General features: G+C 44.7%; 1 protein-coding gene and 1 long non-coding RNA gene across 2 annotated transcripts; both read right to left on the bottom strand.

The window, feature by feature from the left end:
* Positions 1 to 4,662: 4,662 nt before the first annotated feature.
* LOC146713902 (uncharacterized) lies at positions 4,663 to 12,013 on the bottom strand. Its single transcript, XR_014918754.1, has 3 exons — positions 11,641 to 12,013; positions 11,122 to 11,268; positions 4,663 to 5,085 (listed from the first exon to the last, which is right to left on the bottom strand). It is a non-coding gene; the product is annotated as an uncharacterized LOC146713902 (long non-coding RNA).
* Positions 12,014 to 16,926: 4,913 nt separating this feature from the next.
* Positions 16,927 to 18,176, bottom strand: LOC146713901 (protein NLRC3-like). The gene is made up of 2 exons (XM_085439175.1): positions 17,555 to 18,176; positions 16,927 to 17,494 (listed from the first exon to the last, which is right to left on the bottom strand). Exons 1-2 carry the CDS (start codon positions 18,151 to 18,153, stop codon positions 16,927 to 16,929), a joined length of 1,167 nt encoding a protein of 388 aa, XP_085295301.1. The 5' UTR covers positions 18,154 to 18,176.
* Between the last annotated feature and the right edge of the window lie 277 nt (positions 18,177 to 18,453).

The raw sequence follows: 18,453 nt of genomic DNA, 5'->3' as shown, positions 1-18,453 counted from the left end.
AGGTCAGGAACAAATGCAATCTCATGGCAGGATGCTGTAAACAGACCAAGCTTCAGTCAGGAAAACAACTGATAATCCATCCACAATACGAGGTTAGTCATTCATATACTGCTGGATGGGCTGGGCTGTAGTTACAGCATAAGGTTTTAAAAACTGAGCTTTAAAATGATCAGTCAGTCTCTTTTTTAGGATGCCGGCTCAGGAGATGACCTGAAACAGTCCTTGTGCAACACTCTTTGGTGAAATGGTGCACAGCAGTGTTGCTTTGAGATATTCAATTCAATTCAATTCAATTTTATTTATATAGCGCCAAATCACAACAAAAGTCGCCTCAAGGCGCTTCATAGATACAGAGAAAAACCCAACAATCATATGACCCCCTATGAGCAAGCACTTTGGCGACAGTGGGAAGGAAAAACTCCCTTTTAACAGGAAGAAACCTCCGGCAGAACCAGGCTCAGGGAGGGGCGGCCATCTGCTGCGACCGGTTGGGGTGAGAGAAGGAAGACAGGATAAAAGACATGCTGTGGAAGAGAGACAGAGGTTAATAACAGATATGATTCAATGCAGAGAGGTCTATTAATACATAGTGAGTGAGAAAGGTGACTGGAAAGGAAAAACTCAATGCATCATGGGAATCCCCCGGCAGCCTACGTCTATTGCAGCATAACTAAGGGAGGATTCAGGGTCACCTGGTCCAGGCCTAACTATATGCTTTAGCAAAAAGGAAAGTTTTAAGCCTAATCTTGAAAGTAGAGATAGTGTCTGTCTCCCGAATCCAAACTGGAAGCTGGTTCCACAGAAGAGGGGCCTGAAAACTGAAGGCTCTGCCTCCCATTCTACTTTTAAATACTCTAGGAACAACAAGTAGGCCTGCAGAGCGAGAGCGAAGTGCTCTAATAGGGTGATATGGTACTACAAGGTCATTAAGATAAGATGGGGCCTGATTATTTAAGACCTTGTATGTGAGGAGCAGGATTTTGAATTCAATTCTGGATTTAACAGGAAGCCAATGAAGGGAAGCCAAAACAGGAGAAATATGCTCTCTCTTTCTAGTCCCTGTCAGTACTCTTGCTGCAGCATTTTGGATTAGCTGAAGGCTTTTCAGTGAGTTTTTAGGACATCCTGATAATAATGAATTACAGTAGTCCAGCCTGGAAGTAATGAATGCATGAACTAGTTTTTCAGCGTCACTCTGAGACAGGATATTTCTAATTTTAGAGATGTTGCGCAAATGGAAGAAAGCAGTCTTACATATTTGTTTAATATGTGCTTTGAAGGACATGTCCTGGTCAAAAATGACTCCAAGGTTCCTCACAGTGTTACTGGAGGCCAAGGTAATGCCATCCAGAGTAAGAATCTGGTTAGATACCATATTTCTAAGATTTTCAGGGCTGAGTACAATAACCTCAGTTTTATCTGAATTAAGAAGCAGAAAGTTAGCGGCCATCCAGGTCTTTATGTCTTTAAGACATTCCTGCAGTTTAACTAATTGGTGTCACTTTGTATAATCCACCAGAACTCATGGATCCATCACAACTTAGACATTCACATTACTCACACTCTCATAACACATACACATAGGATCTTGGGGGTGGGCACGCTACATGGAATCCAAAAAACCATCAGGGTGTACAACCTCACCCCTGGCGTCGTTGCCCACCTCTCAATTTTAAATACACGTAGACATTGAGGGCTAGCAGGAGGGGCTATGTGCTTACGTGCTGCTCTCTCTCACAGGTAGCTCCATGCCCTCCTGGGTTTTAAATGCACCTTAGAACACACATACACCAACACTACATATGAGCGGGCGAAGGGAGGTTTGGAGTCCCCCCCCCCCCCCTCCGTTCTCTGCTGCCTGTTGGAGCGGGGGGCCAGGGGGAGGAGTTGGCCGTCTGGAATGTGGGGCCTCCCTGCTGCTGCCAAGCCGGGGCAGTCTGCTTCTCCCCACCCCAGGGAAAAAGGTAACACTACCTGGGTCTGGATGCAGTTTCCCCCCTCCAGGGGCAAGGGTACCTAGACCTGGGGCTTAGAGTACGCTTGGGGAGTGTGATTGTGTGTACAGTGTCTCTTTATGTCTGGTTCTTTGTGTCCGGAAATGGGCGTCCAGTTAGCCACCGGCTCACTCCTGGTGGCTGCTTGTCGGGGCCTGGAGCCTGGGGCTCGCTCGGGCCACTTCGGGGGTGGGGTACCCTCGGCCTCTTGGCCTGGGGCTTGGTCACTCTAGCACAGCTGGCTGCCGGCGGAGCTCACGGGCACGTCACTGCAACCCCCCCTGGCTTCTGCTCCACGGCTGCTGAGTGACCCCTCATCTGGGGCTCTCCTCAGCTCTTTCTGGGACAGTGGCGCAGCTGCCCCTCTGTTGGTCTTCCTTGGTCTCTTGTGTTCTGAGGGCTTCTGGATGTCTGGAGTCTTGATCTCCTCCATACCTGCTTCATGCCCTGGAGGACGGGGCTGTGGCTCCCCACACCCTCTAGCAGATCATTACATGAAGGAACCTTTTAAAAACAAGCGCGTCCATGCTCACAGGTGTACACACGGGTGCTCACACACATACACACTGCGCACATTAACGCTGTGGATAAAAACATCAAGTTCACCAGGGAAGACACAAAGGACAACTGTCTGCCTTTCCTGGACTGCGCTGTGCACATTGAAGAGAACGGCAAACTCAACATCGAAGTTTACCGGAAGCCCACACACACGGACCAGTACCTCCTCTTTGACTCCCATCACCCTTTGGAACACAAACTTGGAGTAATCAGGACCCTACACCACCGGGCAGAACATGTTCCCTCTAAGCCTGAAGGGAAAAAGAAGGAACACACACATGTAAAGGAAGCACTCAAAACGTGCGGCTATCCTAAATGGGCGTTCTTAAAGTCAGCAAAGAGGCACAGAAAAGAAGACCAGACACCAGCGAGGGAGGATAAGAAGGACAGACGCAACAACATTGTCATCCCCTATGTAGCCGGTGTATCAGAGAAACTCAGGAGAGTTTTCTCCAAGCATGACATCCCGATGCATTTCAGACCCAGCAACACGCTCAGACAGAAACTGGTTCACCCGAAAGACAAAACACAAACTTAACAATGTGGTGTATGCTGTACAGTGCAGCGAGGAATGCCCAGACCTCTACATTGGAGAGACCAAACAGCCACTTCACAAGCGCATGGCACAACACAGAAGAGCCACCTCCACAGGACAAGACTCAGCAGTCCATCTGCATCTTAAGGATAAAGGACACTCTTTCGAGGATGCCAATGTTCACATTTTGGACAGAGAGGACAGATGGTTTGAAAGAGGAGTGAAAGAAGCCATCTATGTCCACTGTGAGCGACCATCTTTGAACAGAGGCGGGGGTTTACGACACCAACTCTCTGCCAATCCAGTTTTGAGATCCCTTCCCAGACGCCTTAACGCCCACTCACATCCTGGGCCATCTGACCTCAGGAATTCGCATGATAAGGTGGGGCCAGGTTTCACAATGAACACACCCGAAACTCTGGCTGATTGGGACCCACGCCCAGTTTCCCACCTTGGCTCAGGCGATTAGAGGATCATCAGGGGGTCCTTTTGTCCCTCGGTGGGGGGTTACTCCCACTAGGTTTATATCTGGGACTCTCCACCATTTGACCTTAGAACTGAAGAAGCTTCTCGGATGAGAGGTGAAACGTCTTCAAGCAACTTAAAGAAGTCCAGACGCTTTTCTTTGCAAGCTCCTTTGACTACGATGACCTGGATGACTGATAACCTTCACAGACACACACACAAACTACACCCTTTTTGGCTCCTACCTCAAAGCACACTTTGCACTGTCGATATTACATGCTGCACAATAATATTTAATATTTAGTATTTACTGTTATATTCACATAGATCATCGTGATGTTGTTTATTCTGTTGCTCTTTTTTTCTGCTTGTTTTCTCTTTTTTCTTTCTCAACAGGTGATCCAGGTGATTAATGTGTGCATTTTTTGTCTGCTTATTTTGTTGGTTTTTTGTTTTTTTGCCCTTTATCACCATTCCTGTTCTCCGCTGTTTTTCTTTCCCTCTTTCTTTCTCCCCTTTCTTTTCCCCAGTCAGGTCTGTCCCATATTTAGCAGGTTAAAATAAAATAAACAATAAAAGGCGAATCAAATAGACCAATACGGCAAGGCTAGGATGGTCCATTTGGTAAAGTCAGTCCCGTTGGGCATCTTTCTTTGCCTTTAGACAATAATTCTGATGGCAAAAGAACCAAATGGGACAGGGAAAAAAATAAAATAAATAATAATCCACCAGAACGAATGCAACCAAAATCCACATGCACTCCAGTGTAGTATTTGGACAGATGTTGGGCCGCCCCAGTTCGGGTCGCAACAGTTATGTTTACATATGTGTGTAATTTGTTATTTCTTTACCCCACAGATTATGTGTTTCATTCTGTTTAGTTGGTTTCTTTTGCGTTATTTTCTCTTCTTATTGTTTGTATGTACTATAAATTTGGAAAACGTACAAAATAAAAAGTATTAAAAAAAATAATGAGCCACCTGGAAAATCGAAATCACCATGCGAGTGTCACAATTTACTCGATAAAGCCTTTCATTAATCAATATGAAGTGCATGTGGGCCCACACTGCTTCAGAGCACACCAAGTAACCATGTGTGGCGAGACGAGGATGGGATATAAAGTAAATACTCTTTGCAGTTTTAAAAAGACAACGCCACCCTGGGAATTTCACCCAGAGAATACTGAAAGTAACACTAAATCACCAGAAAGGCACTTAGGTTCGCTATACTCAGTCCAGAGACGATGTTCAATGATCAACAAATTCACAATTTATTAATAATTATTTAGAACACCATATAAAAGCACAATCATAAATATTCAAATACAAATATGCTTAAAAAGGTATTCAGAGCTGAGGCTTACCAGTGGAGGGGCAGGGATGCCACACACAAACTAAAGAAAGAAAACACACCCAAAACACAAGTGCAACAGACTATCACACACACACTAATAAACTAAACAAGGCAGGTGTGTACACTCAAGGGATCCCACCACCAAGGCACCCTAGTCTCCTCCACGTCGGCACTCCGCATCTGAATAAAAAGAAACAAAGAAAATTTTAATATATTACAACAAACTAATGTGTAGCACCGGGGGATAACCCAACTGCAGGACCACACTGGTGATCTACAGCTAGAAAAAGGGCCTCCCACCAGTGGTGTAACAAAATTCCAAACTACAAATCAAAAGCAATAAAACAACATACAATCTGGATAAAACTCTAAAATCTGGAGCAAACGGAATCACCGTACTGCTCCAACTTGCCGTCCACACGACGATAAGTTAACAGTCAATTAATATGCACGCCAGCTGACTCCGATAACCGGCATGCATATGGCCGTTGTCCACGCCGACGTCCACTGTAAAAGCTGACAGCAGCAGGGAAGAATTCTCACAACGGGAACAGACGGTAAAAGCACAGCAAGGCAAAACAGCAGCACTTCAGTTCACGTAACTTGGCGCAAAACTAAGGCCCACACTTCCTGCGAAACATAATAAATAATTACTATAAAAGAACAATAGAAGGCAGAGAGCGTAACAAAAGTTGATTACGTACCAAGTAAGCCGGGTCACAGAACGTAAGCAGAATAGCTCAGAGGAGGCTTCTATAGCTACGACCAGCCGCGATGGAGACTTTAGAGGAGTAACCCACAAACGATCTCTACCACCCCGAGGAAGTCAGGTGACCAAAAAGGAGATCACAGGCAAGCAATGCAGAGACACTCAAATGGCCACTATTTATACCAGCGCCCCCTAATGGGCCAGGCTGAAAGTGGGTTGGACCGAGGGATAACATTCATCCTGCCACATTCTACCCCTCCTTCTTGCATCGTCGCCCTGACGATGAATTACAAAGACACCCAGATTAGTCCCAAGGCCTAAAAAATGCAGAGACAGCATGTACCCTAGGCTCAGAAATAGAGTTAGCAGCCCCTTGTGCCACCTCCCCTGTTGGTCTTGGGAGATGATGGATGTTTGAATGCTGGCCAGCTGTGGACCGGGTTGTTTTTCGCACCACCACATTTCTTGTATCAGAACTCGTAGAGAGAGCAGGAAGAGAGCTAGATGGAACTGGTGCTACACTCGGAGTAACTGTACCAGTGGCTGGAACATCGGAAGTTCGGTCTTCTGGTGGAAGCAACAACTCAGGGCTACTTGGAATCACTGCCACTGGGCTGTAAGATGGTGAAACATTTACTTGAGGAGCTCCTATGCTCAGGAATAACAGGTCACTGTCACGTGATGAGTCATGTCCTGGTTCTGGGGAGGATATTTCTGGGCCATGTGAGCTACTGCTTGGAGCAGGCCCTTCTGATGGTGTAGCTGCCGTTACCACAGCCTTCAACAAGGTACGATGAACATGCTTCACACTGCTGAGATCATCTGCAGGTGCAATGGTATATACTGCCCCACCTCCTTTAGGTGCCTTCAGGATTCTATATACCACGGGTTTCCATTTATCTTGGATTTTACATCTCCCTCTTCCACTCAGATCGCGCAGGAACACCAACTGGCCATTGTTCAATGGTGCCTCTTTCACCTTTTTATCATGGTGCCTCTTTCTGCGGTCGGCAGCCAATTGCAATCGTTCCTTGGCTCCTTCATGTACAACCTGTAGCCGGGCTTGATGCTCCTGAATCCACTCGTGCACATCTCCACTGATGGGGTCCAGTACTCTGCCCAACAGAAAGTCCACTGGCAACCTGGGTTCTTGCCCAAACATCAATAAGAATGGGGTTTCCCCAGTAGCCTGATGGGGAGTGGTATTATAACAGTAGAGTAACTGGGGCAAACATACATTCCAGTCTCCTTTTCTGGATACTGGCAGGGTCCGCAACAAATTGTGCAAAGTCCTATTAAAACGTTCACACTGACCATTTCCAGCCGGATGATAAGGAGTAGTGTGGGACTTCTCGATACCATAAAACCTGCAGAGCTGCTGGATCAGGGAGCTTTCAAAGTTACGACCCTGATCGGAATGGATACGCGCTGGTACACCAAACTTCGAAAACCACTCAGTCACGAGAACCTGGGCCACTGTAGCAGCACATTGGTCACGAGTGGGGACAGCCAATGTATACTTGCTGAAAACATCAGTCATCACTAAAACGTTCTCCAGCCCATTCCGGGAAGGTTCGAGCAAGGTGTAATCAATGGCCAAGATTTCATTTGGTCGAGAAGCCAACAAATGTCCCATGAAACTTTGAGCTGCTGGTTGGGTGTCTTTTGCAACTTGGCAACGTTCGCATCTCTGACACCAACGAGCTACCTCAGCAGACATACCTGGCCAGTAGCACCGTGAGCGGAGAAGCGCTAGGGTCCTTTCCACACCTTGATGGCCGTGCTCCTGATGAACATGAGTCAACACCTGCTCAATTAGTGCACTAGGCAGCAAAAGCTGAAGTACCACCTCGGCACCGTCAGGGCGATGAACCTGACGATACAGAACTCCTTCCCTTTCAATCAGACGATCCCATTGTCGTAGCAGCACCAGGGCAAGTGGAGCAAGCTGCTGCCGCTCCTCAAAGCTGGGTCGCTGCTTCCGTCTCCAGAACACCAAGATCTCTTTTATCACTGGGTCGACCTGTTGGAGGGTATGAAGATCAGGAGTAGTGAGATGGGGCAAAACTGTAATGGCAGCTTGTGATACCTCAGCTGGTTCCAGCCGCAAGGCTTGTTGAAGAGGTCCAGGCAAGGCTGTACCAGGAACCATGGCTTTAATCTCCTGAGGATCAGGTGGATGCTGGCGAGATAAAGCGTCTGCATTCTTATTACTCCTTCCTGACCTGTACTTTAAGTCAAAGTCAAACGAAGCGAGCTGAGCTGCCCAGCGCTGTTCAGTAGCCCCAAGTTTAGCAGAAGACAAGTGACTAAGAGGATTGTTGTCGGTGTAAACAATACACTTGTGGCCCAACAAGTACTCTCTAAATTTCTCAGTCATGGCCCACTTAAGTGCCAAAAACTCCAGCTTCATTGAGCTATAATTTAGCATATTGCGCTCAGTGGGCCTCAAACCCCGACTGGCATAGGCTATTGGCCTCACCTTACCTCCCTGCTCCTGGGAAAGCACTGCCCCTAGGCCGGCATGGCTGGCATCCACTTCTAAAATAAAAGGCAAAGAGAAATCTGCATAAGCGAGCACTGGTGCTGTTGTCAGTTTAGTCTTTAATGCCTCAAAACTTTGAGCACACTCTGCAGTCCAGTTCTCCACGACACCATGCTCTGACCTCTTCTTTGATTTTCTGCCTCCCCACTCTGCCACCAGTCTATGCAGAGGTGCCGCCAACTTGGCAAAACCCTCCACAAAACGGCGATAATAGCTGGCAAACCCAAGGAAGGAGCGTAGTTCCGAAACAGTCTTAGGAGGCTGCCAGTTAGCCACCACTTCCACCTTGCTAGGGTCCGTAGAGACACCTTGATCGGAGATGACATGGCCTAGGTAGCGAACCTCCTGCTGGAAAAAGGCACATTTGGCAAGCTTGGCTTTTAAACCTTCCTGCTGAAGCCGACCTAGCACCACACCCAGCCGCTCAAGATGTTGCGATACTGTTGATGAAAAGATTACAATGTCATCAAGATAGAGAAGCAGAGACTGGCACTGTTGATCACCGAAAAGGCGCTGCATTAGTCTCTGGAAGGTGCTAGGGGCATTACAGAGCCCAAATGGCATTCGGTTCCATTCAAATAGGCCGAAAGGAGTACAGAAGGCAGTCTTGGGCCTATCCTCTTCCGTAACTGGGACCTGATTATAGCCACTTGCTAAATCCATGGTGGAAAACCAACGGGCACCAGTCAGCGCATCTAAGGATTCTTCAATGCGCGGCAGGGGGAATGCATCTTTCCTTGTCTTGTTGTTCAGTTGCCGATAATCAACACACATGCGCGGGCTGCCATCCTTCTTCTTAACGAGCACAATGGGAGAAGCATAGGGGCTGCTACTCTCTCTAATCACCTCGGCCCCTAACAACTGGTTAATATGCTCTTTCACAACCTCGTACTCTGAAGGGGGGATGCGCCTGTAACGCTGCCGCACAGGGATATCGTCTAAGAGTGGAATGTCATGGGAGATCAAGTTAGTGCAACCCAAATCAGTATCATGAGCAGAAAAGACAGAGCTGTATTTCTTAAGGAGAGACCTCACCTGTCCCTGTTCCTCTGCTGACAGTTTAGACAAATCAATCCCTTCCATCTGATCCTGCACAGTAGGAGTGGCGGTGTGAGATGCCATTGTGGCTACGTTAGGGGGTATTTCTGTCACACCAGCGGGCAAACTGACCACATGAACATCTTCCAGGGTCCCTATAACGGTCCTGGGGTGAAGCAAGACCGCCGTGGTCCCTACATTAACAACTGGTATGTATGCAGTACCTCTAACCACTCGAACCAATGCAGGGGACGCTAAAAGTCCAGCAGGCAAGTTAACATCATTAGGTTCAAATAACACGGTGGCACCTGAATATTGCTCCGAACAGGTGGCGGCCACTACTTTCATTACACCACCCGGAATGCAACATGCTCGCTTACCCCTCACTCTCACATGGCCAGACAAATCCAGTGGGGCTCTTATACTAACATCATGGCACTTTTGCAGCGCCTGCACAAGGGGTTTAGGGGCCTCGGTGACAAAGCCCAAACTAAACAATGCTTCACCGTGTTGCCCAAAAAGCTCGTGGTAACACTTCCGAATGACATTCATCCCCAATACACCCGGAACCGTGGAAGGTCCTGCACCTGGAGGATCTTTAACGACCAACACGCCACACTGTGGAAGAAACTTGTCACAGAGCTCTACACTTAGCTCGATATAGCCAAGGTAAGGAATGGACAACCCATTAGCCGCTTTAAGCTGCAACCAATGACAAGCTTGGAGACGCTCTTGACCCCAGGACTCAAAATGCTGGCGGAAAAAACTTTCAGTAATGGTGGAGACCATGGACCCCGTATCAACCAAACAAGGTACTTTTATACCGCCCATGTCCACATCTATATGAGGACAGGATGAAATTAATTTGGAGACTGCCTCTGGACCATTAGAAGCAACCCTTGAGCCAATAGACACCCCACCCGAACTGTGGCTCGGCAATACGGAGGGTGCTAGTTTTCCGAAGCCGTATTTAAAGGAGAGTGCCTGCGATTATGCAGAGGGGCCTGCGAAGGAGGCCGGGAACGAGGAACGCGTTCCCCATCACACTCCCGAGCAAAATGTCCAGGTTGCTGACAACGACGGCATATAATGGAGTCGCCCCGTCCTGAGCGAGGCACTCGATGGGGGCCCTGCAATCGAGCAATGCTCTGAGTGAGCTGATTAAGTTGCTCCTGCTGGCGCTTTAACAATTCCTTCATCTCGCTCATCTCAGACAAATGGGTAGACTGAGCTATTCCTGAGGGACCGCTATGGACCCCATACTGAATGCCATAAACAGAAGGGACAGAACTGCTTCTATGCCTAACGCCACTAGGCAACCCTTCACGTTCCCACCTAATAGCTTCCCCTCTAATCTCCAGCAATGTCAGTGTTGGCTGCCTCCTTACTAGCTGCTTTAACTCCCGCCGCAAGGTACTATCTAAGACCTGTTCAACAAATTGATCTCTTAATAAAACGTCAGCATTGGGCATGCCATTGGGGGCACTCGATTTAACTTTTTCCATAAGACCCAAGAGAGCGAGGGAAAACTCTTGCAGTGTCTCACTTTCCTGCTGTTTTCTAGAGAAGAAAGCTTCCTCCAATGCTACATAGGATTCTGAACAGCCATAAAGTTCTTGCAATATAGTGATTATCTTAGCAGGATCAGTCCTCTCTGCACTAGAGCGATATTTGATCTCCTCACGTGCTTCCCCTTCTAGGTGGTCAAACAGGAAAAATGCTTTATCAGCCAAAGACAAATGACGTGCTCTAGCACAACCTTCTATTTCCTCCAACCATTCATTCAACCCTATACCTGATTTTCCTCTAAACATAGGGCATTTTCTGTCACGGGGCACAAAAACTAGTCTCTCTGCTACAGAGACACCAGCCGTTGGGGGGTTCACAGATGATGCAGTTGAAGTAGAAGGTGTAGCACTAGTACCTGACCCAACAGCCCTCTCCTGACGCAGCCTCTCATTGTCTGCTTTCAGCTGCGCGATCAAGTCCCTGAGTTCCTGTAACTCTTCCTCCATCTCTGTAACACAGCTGTGAAATCCCACACCAAAGTAGCTGCTGCTTTGCCTTTATTCTGTACAAAATAATATAAAAAAACAATTTACGTTACACCAAACAAAAAAAGAACACACGTCTCTGTTTTAAAGAGTATATCCTGTCGACAACAACGCCAAGTTTGTGGCGAGACGAGGATGGGATATAAAGTAAATACTCTTTGCAGTTTTAAAAAGACAACGCCACCCTGGGAATTTCACCCAGAGAATACTGAAAGTAACACTAAATCACCAGAAAGGCACTTAGGTTCGCTATACTCAGTCCAGAGACGATGTTCAATGATCAACAAATTCACAATTTATTAATAATTATTTAGAACACCATATAAAAGCACAATCATAAATATTCAAATACAAATATGCTTAAAAAGGTATTCAGAGCTGAGGCTTACCAGTGGAGGGGCAGGGATGCCACACACAAACTAAAGAAAGAAAACACACCCAAAACACAAGTGCAACAGACTATCACACACACACTCACACTAATAAACTAAACAAGGCAGGTGTGTACACTCAAGGGATCCCACCACCAAGGCACCCTAGTCTCCTCCACGTCGGCACTCCGCATCTGAATAAAAAGAAACAAAGAAAATTTTAATATATTACAACAAACTAATGTGTAGCACCGGGGGATAACCCAACTGCAGGACCACACTGGTGATCTACAGCTAGAAAAAGGGCCTCCCACCAGTGGTGTAACAAAATTCCAAACTACAAATCAAAAGCAATAAAACAACATACAATCTGGATAAAACTCTAAAATCTGGAGCAAACGGAATCACCGTACTGCTCCAACTTGCCGTCCACACGACGATAAGTTAACAGTCAATTAATATGCACGCCAGCTGACTCCGATAACCGGCATGCATATGGCCGTTGTCCACGCCGACGTCCACTGTAAAAGCTGACAGCAGCAGGGAAGAATTCTCACAACGGGAACAGACGGTAAAAGCACAGCAAGGCAAAACAGCAGCACTTCAGTTCACGTAACTTGGCGCAAAACTAAGGCCCACACTTCCTGCGAAACATAATAAATAATTACTATAAAAGAACAATAGAAGGCAGAGAGCGTAACAAAAGTTGATTACGTACCAAGTAAGCCGGGTCACAGAACGTAAGCAGAATAGCTCAGAGGAGGCTTCTATAGCTACGACCAGCCGCGATGGAGACTTTAGAGGAGTAACCCACAAACGATCTCTACCACCCCGAGGAAGTCAGGTGACCAAAAAGGAGATCACAGGCAAGCAATGCAGAGACACTCAAATGGCCACTATTTATACCAGCGCCCCCTAATGGGCCAGGCTGAAAGTGGGTTGGACCGAGGGATAACATTCATCCTGCCACACATGTAACCAAGTTTTATCATTTGGTTGCAGAGGTCGAAAGTAATGGAGAACAACTACTTCCTACTGTAGTTAGATACAATTTCAGGAATCTGTACATTACTTGACTATTGTTTTTGTTCTGACTACTTTTTACTTTTACTCCTTGCATTTTTAAACAAGTATCTGTACTTTCTACTGCTTACATTTTCAAAATGGACTCATTACTTCTGCTTTAATGCAATTGGGTCAAATTATTATTTTGTCACTGCAAGACTTCAAATTGATTTGAACCTAAATAGTAAAATAAAAAGACATGTTGTGTCTCAAAGTCAGGGGTTAAACATGGGCTGGTGTAGATAATACAAAGAGCAGACACTGCACAGCACTAAAGGTCATGAAGGCATCCCCACACACTGCCACAACAGGTAATGAAACCCTGGCAAAATTTTCCCCAGGATTAAGATATGCATCATGCGCAACCTAAGTGCAGCATTTATTTTATGTGTTTTGGCCTTAAACTCTACCGGCAGTGACACTGTGGGATATTTGTGAATGTCCCCATAAATACACCTAACCTCCATCCATGTTACTGTTACTCACCAACCTCCTCCAACAAGGCCCCTGGTTGAACCGGGGTTTGATGGACCTGTGTGCAACCCACAGAGCCCAGACCTCAATCCCATACCCTGTATCCTCAAAAAGGGTACAGTATTGACTATTAATGGGCATGGGGCTAATAATTTTGGATGTCTTATTTTTGCCTTTTCTTGTTTCAACTCAGTGTATCAATAAAATATCCTTACTACAATTAGTGAACCTTGTTATTTTGGACACAGATACGTTTTAAAAAACAAACACTTGTTGTTAATGGTCATTTTCATACTGAAAAAATGAGTGTTGCCTAATTTCATAAGGGGGGGTTAATAATTTTGGCCTCAACTGTATAACACCTAATATCCACAAAACCTCAATTTAGAAAAAGACACTGTTATAAAAGAAGAAATTAAATAGATAATCGCAGCAGATGGCCGCCCCTCCCTGAGCCTGGTTCTGCCGGAGGTTTCTTCCTGTTAAAAGGGAGTTTTTCCTTCCCACTGTTGCCAAAGTGCTTGCTCATAGGGGGTCATATGATTGTTGGGTTTTTTCTCTGTATCTATGAAGCGCCTTGGGGCGACTTATGTTGTGATTTGGCGCTATATAAATAAAATTGAATTGAATTGAATAATAAACAGGGGAAAAAATGCTGAATATATAAACTACATATAGATAGGTTTAATTTTTCTGTCAGTTTAATTTACATTCCAGTGGTTTGTCCCATTTGTCTTTTTCTTTTCCAGATGTTGGCAAACTCATCATTCTCCACTTTGGATCTGCACCTTTCCTCCATGAACACCTCCCTCCCTCTATACATGCACTGTCTCATCTCTAAACCAAGCTCCCTCATCTATCGTGCATTTAGCATCATTATCATCTTCCTCGTCCTCCCCATCTGCATCCTCATCCTCCAACATGGTCTCCAAGAATGGAGGAAAAAAGGCTCCACCTTCATGGAAGTAACACTGAGTCACTCTGACTGCTTCACCTACAACATCGTCATCATGGACCTGTTTGCTGTCTTAGCGTGTATCTTCAGTTATTGTGGTAGCGTCATGAATAATTTAAACATATTAATCTATCCATTCATTTTTTTCTCTTTCTCCTGCTTTGGACAAATCTTCTTTCACATGCTGACTTGTGTGGAGCACTACATGGCTGCTGTTCATCCCATCACTTATCGGAGCTTAAGGAAAGAAAGAGGGGTCAGAATAAGGATAATCAGCATAGGCTGTGTTTGGCTGATTTGCTTTGCATTAACAGGTTTTATAACAATAAAAGATATCATCCTCGCCATAGTGAATTTTTTCCTCATGATATTGTTTTTAACCGTCTCCTCCTTCTGCAGCCTTTCTGTTCTCTGTGTTTTAATTCATCCAGGCCCAAGAGAAGAGAGCAGGAACAGAGACAGGGTTGACCAATCAAAGAAGAGGGCATTTTACACCATTGTGACCATACTGGGAATGCTGGTGTTGAAGTTTGTTTGGGATCTGTATTGGTCTGTAGTGTATATCACAGGAGCACATCTTGGATGTGTTTTAATGTCATCAGGAGCCTGGCTTAATCTTCCCAGCAACCTCTTGTTGCCGCTCCTGTTGCTACACAGAAAGGGTAAATTTGGGTGTTGCAAGAAAAGCACACAAAGAGATTAAAGAGCACATGTGTTAGGGTATGTTAAGAAAAAAAATTGATCATCATTTTTCATTCTGAGAGAAAATTTGGAATTTCGAGAATAGTTGAAAATCGTTGCTGTTTTAAGACAAACAGCCAGATGAGGGCTGGGCGAGCCCTCATCTGGGACTCTCCTCAGCTCTTACTGGAACAGTGGCGCGGCTGCCCCTCTGTTGGTCTTCCATGGTCTCTTGTGTTCTGGGGGCCTCTGGATGTCTGGAGTTTTGATCTCCTCCATACCCGCTTCACACCCTGGAGGACGGGGCTGTGGCCCCCCCACACTCCCTAGCAGATCATTACATGGAGAAACCTTTGGAATGCAAGCATGCTGATCCACACAGGTATGCACACATGGGTATTCACAGACGCGGACTAAAGCTTTCTTGGCTGCTACCTCAAAGCACACTGTGCGCTGTCTATCTTGCGTGCTGCACAATATCGTTTATTATTTAGTAAATATTGATATCTATGACTAGCTAGTTTATTGTGATGGTGCTTTGTTTTCTCTATTATTATGTTGCTCTTTGTTGTTTGCTGTCTCCTCTGTTTGTTTTTTTTGTTTTTGTTTTTTTTTCTCCATACAGGTGACCCAGGAGTTCTTTTTTTTTTCTCTCTCTCTTCCCCCCCCTTCTCACCGTCTCTTCTCCCCTTTGGTTTTCTTTCTTTCTCTCCCCCTCTTTCTCTCATTCATTCCCCCTGTCCTATTTATTAAAAAAAAAAAAAAAAAATGACAAAGGATGAACTGAAGCTCTGCCATCACGTAATGTCGCATACTGCTGTTTCTGATGTCATTTAGAAAAAAAAAAAAAAAAAGACAAACAGCCAATACCCTCTACAAAATGCCTTGTGTAGATGAGGTAGTGAAAAAATCGGCCATCTTGCAATAAAGTATGCATCCTCTTTAATGCATTTTACTGTTGTAGGGATCAGTTTTGTGCCTTCCTCTTTTTTGTCTTAGTTAGTGTATCTTTGCTTTCCTGGTTTATTTTGGTAATTTCTTTTATTCTCTGTCTTTACTGTCCTCTGATTACCCCTATTGCCTTCACCTGTTGTGCCCTATTCCCTGTGTTTTGATTAGGATACACACAAAACATTCTTGTATATCACTATAATTGTAATAAAATGATAAAATACTTTTGTGGAAGAAATATCAGATTTCTTTTAGAAGCTAACTTTAAAAAAAAACAGCAGTGGCTGTTTTAGCATATTAGTTCTTGGTCATAGGGGGTCAACTGTATTTACAGTATGATATAAAGTGGCATGAGGCAATTGTTGTTGTGACTTGGTACTATATGAGTAAAACTGAATTGAATTAAATATAATTGAATAGTGTAATAAAAGTTATCACTTGTGTGTTCAATACTAAATAAATAAGTATAGAAATTATACAATTCAGCGTGGCAAATCTCTACTCTGTATTTATAATTAATGACTCTGTATTCTGTGTATTCAGCCACATGTTTGTATTTATATTCATTAATTTATGTTACAGTTAATCAGTTATCAAGATTTTTCATGCAAGTATTTATTTTCATTTGTCAGTTTGAAGTTCGCACATTATTGTTCAAATACAAATATAACACATTAACTAAATTTAGGGAGACATGACTGTGGAGTGGGGTTGCTGCATTATATAACCAGCACAGAACATACAGCAACATAAAGAGTCGACAGAGGAGAGGCACAAAGAGAGAAAACTAAAAAAACAAAAAACAAATAAGGCTGGTGTTCTTTTTAAATCATTATAATCTGCTTAGTCTTAACTTTAAACATTTCATGGATGACTGACATATGCAGAAAAAAACTTGATACTATTTTTGTTGATTTAATAGTTTTCCAACTCATCCAGTGCTGAAACTTGACAACCAGGACAGATTTTATGTATAAAGTCAAAACCATCAGTTGACTAATGACATGATGAGAACATACAAACTCCACACAGAAAGTTTCCAGTGGATTTGAACCCAGAACCTTCTTGTCTGTTATGGCGTCAACCACAGAACTACAGATGAGCTGATCTTATTTTTGAACTGCTTTGTAGTGGGCTGTTTCCTGATTGTTCTCTTGGATGCTTCCTATCTGTATCTCTCAATGTAGGCCTTGTAAGAGATTCTGATTGTTCTGCATTGAGAGACCCAGGAGGAAGCGAAGGAACAAATCCAGGTGTCCATTTGGACTCTGTAAGGCCTTGTCCACAGCACTCTGGTAGAAGTGTATTGCCAAAGACTCTTTGGTCTGTATTGAGGCTGTTTGCTCTTCTTCCAGCACGTTGACACCAGAGTTGGTGAATGTCAGATGGACATGAAGAGCCGCCAGAAACTCCTGAACACTCGGTTGGATAAAGCAGAACACCGTCTCTTGGTACAGCCCTCTCTCTTCTTTAAGGATCTGTGTGAACACTCCTGAGTACACTGAGGCCTCTCTGACATTAATGTCACACTCTGTCAGGTCTGATTCATAGAAGATCTGGTTTCCCTTCTGCAGCTGCTCAAACGCCAGTTTCCCCAGTTCTTTAATCATCTTCTTACTCTTTGCAGTCCAGTGTGGATCTGTCCTTTCCCCTCCATCATACTTAATATTCTTCACTTTGGTCTGAACAACCAGGAAATGAATGTACATCTCAGTCAGGGTCTTGGGCAATCTCTTTTCCTCGCTGCTTTTTAACAGGTTTTCCAGAACTGTAGCAGTGATCCAGCAGAAGACTGGGATCTGGCACATGATGTGGAGGCTTTCTGATGTCTTTATGTGGGACAATATGATGTTGGCCTGCTTCTCATCTCTGAATTTCTTTCTGAAGTACTCTTCCTTCTGTGGGTTACTGAACCCTGTGACCTCCGTGAGAGCGTCTAAATATTTGGAGGGGATCTGACCCGCTGATGCAGGTCTTGTGGTTATCCACAAGTGAGCAGAAGGAAGCAAATTCCCAGTGATTAAATTCATCAGCAGCACATCTACTGATGTGGACTTTGTAACATGAGTCAGCATCTCAGTGTTGTGGAAGTCCAGAGGAAATCGAGCCTCATCCAGACCGTCAAAGATGAACACAACTTTGAAGTTTTCAAAGTTACAGATTCCTGCTTCTTTGATTTCACTAAAAAAGTGATGAACAAGTCCAACCAAGCTGAACCTTTTATTTTTCAGCAGATTCAGCTCTCTGAATGTGAATGGGAATATCAACTTTATGTCCTGGTTAGCTTTGCCTTCGGCCCAATCCAGAGTGAACTTATGTGTCAGGAATGTTTTCCCGATCCCAGCCACTCCCTTTGTCAGCACTGTTCTGATTGGTTTGTCTCTTGCAGTTGATGTTTTAAACATGTCTTCACATCTGATTGTTGTTTCACCTTTACTGACATTTCTTTCAGTGTGTCTGACCTCATGTTTATTATTGACCTCTCTACTCCTGCCTTCTGTGATGTAGAGCTCTGTGTAGATTTGATTCAGACCGGAGGAGTTTTGTGCTTTAGAAATCCCCTCAAACACAGGCTGCAACTTCTTCTTTATGTCAGATTTAAGTTTATACCCAAAGTGTGGATGAGGGTTTTCTAATGGAAAGAAAAATAATGAAAATGTTTCAAAAGAAAATATTAGAATTTCTTAAGAATGCATTTATGAAAA

The sequence above is a fragment of the Copadichromis virginalis genome, linkage group LG3 (assembly GCF_057382275.1).
Source record: "Copadichromis virginalis isolate Kocher_CV1m ecotype Utaka linkage group LG3, C_Virginalis_male_GT1.1, whole genome shotgun sequence".
NCBI lineage: Eukaryota > Metazoa > Chordata > Actinopteri > Cichliformes > Cichlidae > Copadichromis > Copadichromis virginalis.
Note: the sequence above shows the minus strand (reverse complement) of the source record. Positions and strands in the feature narration are given on the sequence as shown.

Excerpts from the sequence above, each read along its gene's own strand:
- LOC146713901 (XM_085439175.1), bottom strand. The coding sequence starts at position 18,153 with ATGTTTAAAACATCAACTGCAAGAGACAAACCAATCAGAACAGTGCTG. Across the intron at positions 17,495-17,554 it reads TCAGAAAGCCTCCACATCAT|CAGCGAGGAAAAGAGATTGC; the intron begins GTGCCAGATCCC and ends CCTGTTAAAAAG.